Source organism: Microtus ochrogaster, chromosome 1 (assembly GCF_000317375.1).
Source record: "Microtus ochrogaster isolate Prairie Vole_2 chromosome 1, MicOch1.0, whole genome shotgun sequence".
Classification (NCBI taxonomy): Eukaryota; Metazoa; Chordata; class Mammalia; order Rodentia; family Cricetidae; genus Microtus; species Microtus ochrogaster.
In genome coordinates, this window is record NC_022009.1 from 82,391,597 (window position 1) to 82,404,029 (window position 12,433).

Below are 12,433 nucleotides of genomic sequence, written 5' to 3' on the forward strand. Positions count from 1 at the left end.
GTGTGTGTGTATGTGTGTGAGTGTGTGTATGTGTGTGTGTGAGTGTGTGTGCATGTGGTATTTATGTATGCATGTGTGTGTGTGTGTATGTGTGTGAGTGTGTGTATGTGTGTGAGTGTGTGTGCATGTGGTGTGTGTATGTGTATGTATGTGTGTCTATGAGTGTGAGTGTGTGTGTGAGTATGGCTATGTGTATATGTATATGTGTGTAATCTTTTAAGTTGACTTCTCCCAGTCTGTTCCCACCGCTCACCAGCAGGACTGAGAAAGTCCATTCTAAACAATGCTTTCTTTGTAATACTGTTTTTTTTTATTTAATAAACAGAAGACTCTAACAAGTGTTCTAATTTATTTGACCTACATGTTTAGTAGTTTGTGTCTGGAATTTATTTCATTGTTTATTTATTTGTTTGTTTATATTTTGTTTTTTCAAGACAGGGTTTCTCTGTAGCTTTGGAGCCTGTCCTGGAGGTCACTCTGTAGACCAGGTTTGTCTCAAACTCACAGAGATCCACCTGCCTCTGCCTCCTGAGTGCTGGGATTAATAGTATGTGCCACCACCGTCTAGCTGGATTTTAATTTTTTTTACTTATCATATATCATTTTATCTTAATTAAAAAATTTATAAGAACTTGTTTTTAATTTGTCATCTCACAAATTGATCCAGATCTTGATTGGAGAAAAATGGCAGCTAATAAAAAGAAGAATTCCCAGCAAAGGAGAAATTAAGATGTATGTCTGTGGTGGTTTGAAAGAAAATAGTCCTCAAAGGGGGTGGCCCTATTAGGAGGTATGGCCTTGCTGGAGGAAGAGTGTCACTGTGGGGGCAGGATTTGAGGTATCACGTCTTCAGGTATGCCCAGTGTCACAATTCACTTCCTGTTGCCTGTGGACTCAGATGTACAACCCTCAGCTTTTTCTCTAGCACCATGCCCGCCTGCATGCTGCCATGCTTCCTGCCATGATGATAATGGGCTAAACCTATGAAACTGTAGGCCACCCAAACTAAATGTTTTCCTTTATAAAAGTTACTGTGGTTATGGTGTCTCTTCACAGCAATAGAAACCCTAAGACAGTGCCATTATATATTATTGCTTTATTTGAAACCATTTAAAAATTAGACTTTATAGAAATATGCCATGACCTACAAAAGTGTTCACCAAGCTTATTTTTTTTAAAGCAATTTCCATGAGTTGGTATAGTTTCAATCCACAGAAAATAAGTATTTTTTTAAAAGGCTGTTCAGTTCCATTTTTAGAACTGGAAATGGAGTTGGGTGTGCCAGTACAGGCCTAAGAACCCTAGTTTTCGGCAAGGCTGACGCAAGAAGAAAAAGAGTCTGTGTGGGCTGATCAGCGCTGTGCCTGCTCGCTTTGGTGAGCGCAGTCCTGCCAGACTCCCGATTGCCCTGAGAGTCGCCGGGACGGTCCCCCCAGTGCTGGTGTCTCTCCTTCTGACTTCCCTGCGGGGTTAAATTCCAGTTTCCCATCCTAGGATGCTCTGGTCAAATGATGCTTGTTCTGAAAACATACTAGTGAACTAGGAGAATCCCAGTGGCCTCTCTACCTCATTTGTCTCACACACCGGCAGTGTCCAGGAATGCACTTCTGAGTAATAAGTGAAAATGTTCAAGTGGTGCTAGAACTGTGATTTGAAGGGCAGAATTACATCGTGATAAATGAGACTATATTAGTCTATTGGCCAATGTTTATATTTAGTTTATTTTAATATAAAAGAAGATTTGTTTGCTTGTTTCTCAAGACAGGGTTTCTCTGGGTATCTCTGTCTGTCCTGGAACTCGCTCTTGTAGACCAGGCTGGCCTCGAACTCACAGAGATCCGCCTGCCTCTGCTTCCCTGAGTACTGGGATAAAGGCATGTGCCACCACTGCCTTTAATCAGAATAAATTTCAAGAGATAATTATATTATCTGAACAATAGAATCCTTCTGACAGATTTGAAAAATTATCAATTGATATTTAAACTGAACGATCATAATTCTTTGAAAATTTCTTCTTGCCTATCAGTTAGATTTTTTTTTTTTAAAGAAAAAAAATGGGTAACCCAGGCTGGCTTTGAACTCGTGATCCTCCTGCCTCTGCCTCCTTCAACAAATCCTACTGGCATATGCCACCACAACTGGCTCAATTTAATTTTTAAAACCTTTTCTTAGATTTACTTTTGTTTTTTGTGTATTAGTATTTCGCCTGTATTTATGTCTGTGTGCTTGGTGCCTGTGGAGGTCAGAAGAGGGCACTGGAGTCCACTGAACTGTAGTTATAGATGGTTGTAAACCATCATGAGTACTGGGAACCTAACATGAGGGAGATAACTGTTAAAAAAAACTTATTTACTAAAGGCATATGTGCTCTTTTTTAAAAAAATATTTGTTTTATGTATATGGTACTGTCTATCTGTTTATACACCTGAATGCCAGAAGAGGGCATCAGATCCCATTATAGATGACTGTGAGCCACTGTGTGGTTGCTGGGAGTTGAACTCAGGACCTCTGCAAGGGCAGCCGGTGCTCTTAACCTCTGAGCCATCTCTCCCCTCTGGCATATGTGCTCTAACATAAAGTTTTGTTTTTCCTATAGAGGTTTTATGACACAGACTTTAAAAAGAGTTGACCTTCTATCTTTAATAATAAAAAAAATAGCATATGGCGAGGAAATTCTTCTGGCCTGCAGCCCCAGAACGGCTCCTTTGCGCAGAAGATGGGTGCAAAGGTAGGACAAGCCTGGCGTCACTTCACCCCTTCCTTAGCTGGAGTGAGTGCATTCCATACTGGTGAGCTCAGGCTCTTTATCCCCCTCCCCAGTTCTCCCCTCCACCGCATCAGTGAGATTTCACTGTAGATATACCATGCATCTGTTAGGCATTTGGTGTATATTTTGTACTTTCATTTTTTTTTTTTAAGAAATTTTTTTTTTTTGGCCCCTGGGAACCATTTTCTTTGGTGAGATGCTTGCCTTCACTGATAATTTTAAAAGTTAAAGTTTTTTTTCTCATGTAGGAGGGCATTTAACCATCTTGAGTGAGAACTCTGTTGTCTAATACACCTGTGCTTTTATATGCACTTTATTTTAAGCTAATTATTATTTAAATAAGTATGCAAAAAATGGGCGCATTGATAACACAAAAAAATTTAACCTTTGTATATTGTATAGACGACAGTTCTTTTCTACATTTAAAGGTCTCTGAACCACGAAGTCTTTGTGTGGAGGCCATGTTTGCGTGTCATTCTTCCAGGGAATATTTATGAAGGGCATATGGTGTACAATACAGCATCAGCATTGAGCACACTGTGGCTCACAGTGTTCTTTACTCTTTGTAGACCACGATGCCAGTGTGGGTTTTATTCTTGCCTAATATCAGCTTGTCTGACTGTATCGAACCTCAAACACAACCAATGAAGAGAAGAGGGATCTTGCTTTTAGAAAAAAACAACGAACTCCGGAGCTGGCATAACCCTTTGTCTACCACACTATAAATAGAGCGCAGGGGAAGACTGAAGGCCAAGTTCGACAGGATGGGAAGTCGATGCAGATCTTCTCTTGGGTCTGCTCTGCAGTCTGTGACAGTTGTCTGGCGACACGAGCGCACACACTCTGTCTGCAGTGTGGGAATCGGCTTAAATTCCTCGACTATTCTCAACAGCCAGCGTACTGTCCAAATACACATATTGCGGCAGAACAGCGGAACTTAAATATATCTTAAGGCTGTCTCTCTCTACTGAGTAGTTTCCAAGGAGCTAATAAGAAATGCAGTTCGAGGATGAGTTTCAGATTATCGAGACCACAAAGGGCAGCTGTATTCCTGGTAGAATAGGAGGCAGCACAGTTACATGAAGACTGTCTTGACAAGACACCCGGATGGAGTCTGACATTCATCTGTTTTACACAAATATTTACCGAGTTCTTTCACCTCTGCCCTTTAGTGAATAAAAACAGAAGACCTCATTGTCACTCATTCTCTGTGCCTCTGACTCTTGAGCAAATAACCTGAATCAGCTTTTCACTCCTGCATTCGGAGAGAGTCTGTAGCGCTGGTATGCTACTGGGAACTCCGTTCTTAAAGCCCAGGGAAGGGTGTTCACCTGTCAGCCTCTCTCACGTACATCAAGCCAGGCAGTGTGCTCCTGACCCCGCTACGGAATGAGAATACCTAGCCAGTCCCCATGGGGGGACAGACATCAGAGTGTACCACGTCTGGAAGAACATCGTTTGTTAAGTGATGACAGTGACTCCTCCCACACTCTTGGAGGAGCACAAAGGGTTCTCACGGAGATGAACACACCTGAATTAGCTCTGTGTGGGTGAAAGGTCAAGATCCCCCCATTTCTGTGTGTGTGAGGGCTGGTCGTGGTCAAGAGTAAACTCAGGACTTCAAGGGCTCCTTATCCCCAACCCATGACTCTTGATCTGGCTTTTAAGTTGGTGCTGGGGAGAACCAAGATAAACAAGCTGGGTTCTAATTAAAGGAAACAGTTGGGATAGCTCTGTAAGGCCCACCACAGCAACTTTTCACAGCTACAAGCGTCGTTTGGGTATAGTCGTTTGGGTATAGGAGGTAAATTCTAGTCCGCTGAAACCACCACAGCAGTGCCAAGAATCGGTCCTTACAATAATAGCAAAATGAATACTTTGAAGAAGCCAAGAGGCCAACACAAACACTCCTTGTATGACAGAGTAGATACTCAGGTTAGAAGGTTACCAATAAGTGACATTGAGACAGTTGGTAAGCTGCTTGGAAAATAACAGATTTTTTTTTAATTCCAAGTTGTTTTATTTAGGGGATAGTGACCACCAGCAGGTTAGAAAATAGAGGACCAGGGTGCCTTTTGTGAACTGAACCTTCAGATAGCACCAATGAGTTCAGGAACATAGGTCACAAGTCATTGTTAGCCGTTTCGTTTCCTGTTGAGTGTGTTGAGCATGTGAGCTTGTCATACCTTCGTAGTCCTCATGCTCACGAGGATTAATTTCCCCCTTGTCTCCCTCTGGAAAGTCAAAAAGTTTGAACAGTGGCCCGTGCTTTCCTTTTTGAGCTATGCAAATGATATAGCTATCCTATTCCCTAGCTGGCTGTCACTCATGAGAAGGAAAGTTACAGAGCCTCACCTAGAGAAGGTTTTCATGCCCAGCGGAAAGTTGTAGCCAATGCAAATAAAGTGTGGAAGCTACATTAGCCCGATGATCCATTGTGTGTGTGTGTGTGTATGTGTGTGTGTGTGTGTGTGTGTGTGTGTGTGCGTGTGTTATCCAGCCTAATAGCATTAGACTTTTATTTGACAAATTCTTAACTTCCCATTTCCTCATCACCAAGCAACATCTTAATTATGGTTTGGCTGCTTCTGTGTTTTTCTGCAGGGAGAGGACTGACTGGTCATGCTGACTTCATACTTCATCCAGGAAGTTACTTACCAAATTGACATTCTGGTTTTATGTATCATTGGAGGTCTTTAAATACGAGCTTGCTCCCAAGAAACGGTTTCTGCTGGGATTTCCGAGATACAAAATGAAATCTAGGCATTGTGCTGGCAGATCTGCCCCGCTCTTTAGGTATACAACAGTGGTTGACAGCAAGGGTTCCAGAGTCAAGATAGACAGTCCTAGGATCAAATACTGGCCATGCCATTTACTAGGATGTGTGACCCTGATTTTTCCACACGCTGGTCTTCCATCTGTGAAGTCGTTGTCTGCTGTAGGATTCTGAGATTGTATAAGAAAGTACCCTCTAGGACAGGGGTTCTGAGCCTCAGTACTATTAGCATTTGAAACCAGGTAATGCTGTGTTTGGAGATGGTTAATTGCAGGGGAATCACTGTGTACTGTAGGCTCCTTAACAGCATCCCTGACCCAAGCCCACTATGTGGGCTCCCCTAGCCACTCACACTTGGAGGATCTACTGCTGTGGCTGCATAGAGCAGGGCCTGCAGGATGGGAAATTACGTTGGGTTTTATAATAATGATGACAAAGGTGCTACGGAAGATAGATATTATTCTTGATGCCATCCTGAGACCCCTGGGAAGGCATTTGTGATCCTTATTTATTACTATTACTATTATTATTGTTTTGTTCTTTCAGTTCCTGTATCTTAGCCAAGATAAACTCTCTATATAGACTCAAGTCAAAAATTTTAAAAACCCCACTTTTATAAAAATGAAAGAAAAGTAAGAAATCTTTAGGTTTGCAAATGAGAAGATGGTGTCAAGCTATTAAAGTGGGGATTCTTGTGATGTTTAGTGTTAGGGTTAAGTCATTAAACATGTTACTATGGTAAACATAAACAAACATGCATAATCTGTGAAATTTTGGAACAAACATTAGCAAGTTGATTTAAATTATTTTGAGCAGTCTAAGAGTGAAGCAATGTTTTGAGAACTGACTGTGTCCATGTGTGGTGGCTCACACCTTTAATACCAGCATGTGGGGGGCAGAGGCAGGTGGATCTCTGTGTTTGAGGTCATCCTGGTCCATATAGTGGGTTCTAGGACAGCCAGGGCTACGTAGGGAGGCCTTGTCCAAAAAAAAAAAAAAAAAGAAAGAAACTAACTTTAGTCAAAAAGGAAATAGCATATTCCCATAAATGAGAACAAAGAAGATATACATAGTCAGTATTTGGGAGTTGTTCACATTTAATAGTTTAAATATTTAAATCCTTTCTTTTAAATTGGCAAAGATTTTAAGTACGGGCACCCAGCTCTCTTATGTAGCCAGAGAGTCTTTTTATATTCTTTGTAGAACAATGGATGGGTGCAGACTTTTGTAATAAATATGCCTTAAGATTTGTCATGCCTTTTAGGCTCCCAGAAAAACATTTGGAATAATCTAAAATGTCTACATGTATTTATGGTGAAGAAGTACAATATTGCAAAAATATTGTAATAGAAGCCAGTTAAATGCTCAGTATTAGGAATGGAGCTAATTATAGCAAAGCAACATAATTTGTCCTTAACAATATTTACTGTTTCTGGTGACACACTCTTCAGTGTTAAGGGGAAAGAAAGCAGGTTTTCAGGCTGCATATGCAATATAAATCCAACTCTGACAAATACCAGTAGCAGATATCCCCAGTATTAGCAACGTTTGTTCCTGAGAAAGCGGCTTATGAATAATTCATGAAAGTTTCTCGTAACTATGATTAAATTGATCATTTCATAGCAAGCTTATATGTTTTTACTGTTCATGTTCTCTTTGATAATCTTAGGTCATAAACATTTTTTGCTTTGGAAATGAAGGTAAAAGGGTTAAGTTTAAAATAGGAATAAGCAGAAAGCAATCACCAGTGCTGTAAATATGGCTTTATATTATAAAATTCCTTATAAATTAAATGTAATCAATTTTAGGGGTGAATTTCTTACTCATAATTAATGGATTTTCTAACCATCATGGTACTCTTTATGATCACTAATTTAAAAAATTATTTTTTTTGAGATTATAATATAGTTATACCATTTACCCCTCCCTTTTTCTCTCTCCAAATGTTCCACATTCTCTTCTTTGCTCTCTTTCAAATACATAGCCTCTTTTTTCATTAACTTATTAACATGCATTGTGCACATGCACACATATATTCCTAAATATACGACCTGCTCAGTTTGTATAATGGTATTTGTACATATGTTTTGACCACTTGAATGTGGATAACCAGTTAGCATGCTGGGGGAAACTTTTTCTCCCTTTCTGCATTCTTTAGTGGCCTGTAGTTCTTTGTGTAGAGTTGAGAACCCTGGGCTTCCCTGTCCACGTTAGTGCGTCTGTAGGTGTCATGCCTGTTCACCTCATGCTTAGGTGGTCATGTAGGTGTAGCTTCTCACAGCAAGCTTCCTGATCCTCTGGCTTTTACCATCTCTCCATAACGTTCCCTGAGCCTTGGGTGTGGGAGTCTTTTGTAGACGTATCCATTGTGACTGGGCTCCACAACTCTGTGTTTTGATTGGTTGTGGTTATCTGTAATTATCTCTGTCTGTTGCAAAGAGAATTTTCCTTGATGAAGAGTGAAGACTACGCTTGTCTGTGGGTATAAGAACAAATATTTAGAATATAGTTAGGAATTCTGCTGGCTTAGTAAAATGGTAGCTGTAGTTCTTCTGCAAGATCCATGACTTCATTAGTTCTTTGACTAGGTTTCCAGAACCGTGTATGGTTTCCTTCCTGTTGACAGGTTGTAAGTCCAATTAGACAACTGTTGGTTACTGCCAAGGAATGCCTGTCACTGCTGCACTCTTGGGGTTATCCTGCCATGCTGGTGGTGGCTATGATTCGTGAGTTGTCATATCTGCGTAGGTTTACTGTTGGTTGCTTCTCTTCTCTGGAAGCTTGCCTGGCGTCTTCTGGTACCATGGACTCTAGTCCTCAGGGAGGAGGCTTTCAAATCAGTACCAGCTCAGGGCTTCTGGGTCCTGTGTCTGAAGTTCACTGATTATTAAATTGTAAAGCTATTTACTGCATGTATTTGAAGAACAAATGTTTAAAATGTCCCCTTTTTATTTGCAGTTTGTGCAGAAGCTTATAATCCTGACGAAGAAGAGGATGATGCAGAGTCCAGGGTACGTAGTTGACTGGATTAGGTGATGTCAAATGCATTATGTAAGGAAAATAATAATGGGCACGCAGACTTTCAGGACAGACAATGAAATTACTTATTTCTTTTCCTTACCTTATCTCGAGAGTCTACTTCTACTTTAAATTCTACAGAAGTATTTTTATCCCCCCCCCACACACACACACTGCACATAGTCTCTCTTGGATAAAACAAGGCAGGAATGTGAGTGCTCACTGAAGTTATGGTACAGTCCTTTCACTAAAGGCGTCCTGATGATGAAAAATGTTTTGAGCTATTTATTTTTCTTATAGCCATAGTTATTTATAAAAGGTGTTCCTACTATAGGGAGATACTGGTAAAGACCTTCTGCTCCTGTCAGTTGCTAACAGAAGGTTCCTCGGAGGCAGACAAGCCTCAGTAGAATCACAAGGAAGATGCCAGCACAGCACACACCAGGCCTTGCGCAGACTGGCTCTTGGAGGCCCTGACGATTCCGTAGCATTTGCCTTGTGTGCTTTGATACAGCTTTCAAGCAGTGCCCTTAGCTTACGTCTCCCATTAGTGATCCAGTAAGAAGGAAACTAAATAGGAAATTACTGTGCCTGAACATGAAGAAAAGTAGTAACTTTCCTCCCTCCCCTCCCTCCTTCCCTCCTCTCCCTCCCTCCCTCCTCTCCCTCCCTCCCTCCTCTCCCTCCCTCCTTTTCCTCCCTCTCTCCCCTCCTTTCTTTCTTTGTACATACTTTGGAAAAATCTCTTTTGCATCTTCAGCCTTAAAAAGTGTTTTTTTTAAACCTCTATCTATAGCTCTAAAAAATGCAGAAAAGCAGACAGCGGGTCCAGAGTTTTTAGACTGTTGAGCTCCTGAAGTATATGTGTACCCTTGGTATAAACAAATATACATATGCAGTCAGATTCTTCTGTTGCTAATCTGGAACATGCTGTTATTGCTCTGTGTGTGTGCTAGAAACCTTCCCTGCCTATCACACGCTTCATCTGTACATCCAGCAGAAAGCAATGGTGACAGTTGGAGATTACACACAATCCTATGTTTGTGGTTAACTGTATGTGCTAAAATTTAGTAATCAAGATATTTTGAGGTAGCTTAAACTTGTTTTAAAAATCTAAAGCTAAGCCGGGCGGCGGACACCTTTAATCCTAGCATTTGGGAAGCAGAGGCAGGAGGATCTCTGTGAGATCAAAGCCAGCCTGGTCTACGGAGTGTGCTCCAGAACAGCCAGGGATACACAGAGAAACCCTGTTTTGAAAAATCAAAAACAAAAAAATCTGAAACTAAGGAACATAGTTTGAAAGTAACATTCAGTATCTTATTGTATCTCATTGACTCTATTCAGACCTTGGGAGGAATTTTAGATACCATTGAATCTGTGAGTTAGTTAAGTAAAATGTTTTGTTCATTCATTTTTATTCTAGGTAATATTTGCTTAACAGCCAAGCAAATGGAATTAAACATAAAAAACACCAGTGAGAACTCATTGGATACATGTGTTGATGTATGACCGGTTTCAGAAAGAGTTCAGAGATCACACGTAGACTGAGGCAGGAGCAGTGGTTCCCAGACTGTGGGTGTTGACCACTTTGGGGGTCACATATCAGATATCCTGCATTTAAGATATTTGCATTATGATTCATAACAGTATCAAAATTATTGCTATGAAGTGGTAATGAAAATAATTTTATGGTTGGGGGTCACCACAACACGAGGGACTCTGTTGAAGGGTCACAGTGTTAGGAGGGTTGAGAACTGCTGCTCTTGGGTTCTTCAGCAGCAAATGGCAGATGTTGAGGGGTGACTTACCCGCCACACTCTCCCTATTGCTGGCTTTCAGTTCAAGATCCGGTTTCCCGGGAGCTTCTAATAAACCCAGTACTGGCCACTTGGGGCAGAACCAGGAAATCAAGACCCAGAGATCAGTTGTATAAATAAGGGCAGACATATTCTTTTTTCCTTCAAATTGTTTTTATTGAGCTATATAATTTTCTCCACTCCCTTCCCCCTCCCCTCTACCCTCTTCCATGGTCCCCATGCTCCCAGTTTACTCAGGAGATCTTGTCTTTTTCTACTTCCCTTGTAGATTAGATGCATGCATGTCTCTCTTAGGGTCCTCTTTGTTGTCTAGGGTCTCTGGGATTGTGTATTGTAGGCTGGTTTTTCTTCACTTTATGTCTAAAAGCCACTTATGAGGGAGTACATATTATATTTGTCCTTCTGGGTCTGCGTTACCTCATTCAGAATGATGATGTTTATAGATCCATCCATTTGCCCACAAATTTCAAGGTGTCATTTTTTTCCACTGTGTAAATGTACCACATCTTTTTTTATCTATTCCTCAGTCGAGGGGCATTTCGGTTGTTTCCAGGTTCTTGCTATGACAAATAATTCTTCTATGAACATAACTGAGCATGTCCCTGTGCTATAATTGAGCATCCTTTGGGTACACACCCAAAGTGGTATTGCTGGGTCTTGAGGAAGGTTGTTTCCTAATTTTCTGAGAAATCGCCACACTGACATCCAAAGGGGTTGTACCAGTTTGCACTCCCACCAGCAATGCAGGAGTGTTCCCTTTACCCCACAACCTCTCCAGCATAAGTTGTCATCAGTGTTTTTGATCTTAGCCGTTCTTACAGTTATAAGATGGAATCTCAGAATTGTTTTGCTTCGCATTTCTCTGATGGCTAAGGATGTTGAACATTTCCTTAAGTGTCTTTCAGTCATTTTAGATTCTTCAGTTGAGAGTTCTCTGTTTAGGTCTGCAGCCCATTTTTTAATTGAATTATTTGTTTTTTTGGTGACCTATTTCTTCAGTTCTTTGTATATTTTGGAGCTCAGCCCTTTGTCCAATGTGGGGTTGGTGAAGATCTTTTCCCATTCTGTAGGCTGCCATTTTGTCTTGTTGACCGTATCCTTTGCTTTACAGAAGCTTTTCGGCATCAGGAGGTCCCATTTATTAATTGTTTCTCTTAGTGAATGGCAGGCATTTTCTTATGGAAGGTGTGTGTGCTGGCTAGTGAGGTGGCTGTCATTTTAACATAAGCTAGAGCCAGTTTTAGAAGAGGTAATTCTAATTGAGAAAATGCCCCCACTAGATTGATCTTTGGGCATTCATGTGGGACGGCTTAGCTCACTGAATCACACCTCGGGGCTGGTGGTCTTGAGTTCTGTAAGAAAGCAGGCTGAGTAAGCCCTGGGCAGCAAGCCAGTAAACAGCCCCCTTCCATGACCTCTGCATCAGCTCCTACATCTAAGTAAAGCCTATTAGTTGCTTTTCTGATTCTTTTCCTTGAAAGGCAGCAGAAGTTCAGAGCAGGAATTGGCAAACACTTTATATGGGGATTATATTTTAACTGAAATCTCACTATTTCTGAACATGAATATTTAGTGTTTGGGAGTCGGAAGCGCTCTTAACGCTACTCCGCCCTACTGCTGTGGCTCAGAATCAGCACAGGCAGTGCACAGATGTCTGTGTTCTGAGGACACTTGAATTTCCTCTCCTTTCCATGTGTGCATGTGCGCCTCTGTGTGTGTGTGTGTGTGTGTGTGTGTGTGTGTGTGTGCGCGCGCGTGCGTGCAGGGGTCATGTGTGGGAGGGGAGAAAGAGAGAAAGAGACAGGGAGGGAGAGAGAACACAAAGGTAAAGCCATTCTTAGCTCTGAGACCATTCTCTGCAGATGTGCTTGCAGGGGTGGGTTTGTTCTGGGGTGTGAGTGCGTTCTCTTAACCAGCTTGTCAGGGATGAATCCCAGCTCTGCAGCTCAGGAACTGTTAGATGACGGAGAAGTCAATGGAGTGTGTGTGTGTGTGTGTGTGTGTGTGTGTGTGTGTGTGTGTGTGTGTGTGTGTGTGCGTGTGCGTGTGCGTGTG

General features: G+C 41.4%; 1 protein-coding gene across 1 annotated transcript in view; it reads left to right on the plus strand.

Annotated features, from left to right (window-relative positions):
* Positions 1-12,433, plus strand: part of Prkar2b (protein kinase cAMP-dependent type II regulatory subunit beta) — a 98,622-nt gene that overhangs the window by 47,000 nt on the left and 39,189 nt on the right. Inside the window, exon 3 of the mRNA XM_005343871.3 lies at positions 8,502-8,554. Within this exon, the coding sequence (XP_005343928.1) occupies positions 8,502-8,554 (53 nt within the window). The remainder of the gene's footprint in view (positions 1-8,501; positions 8,555-12,433) is intronic.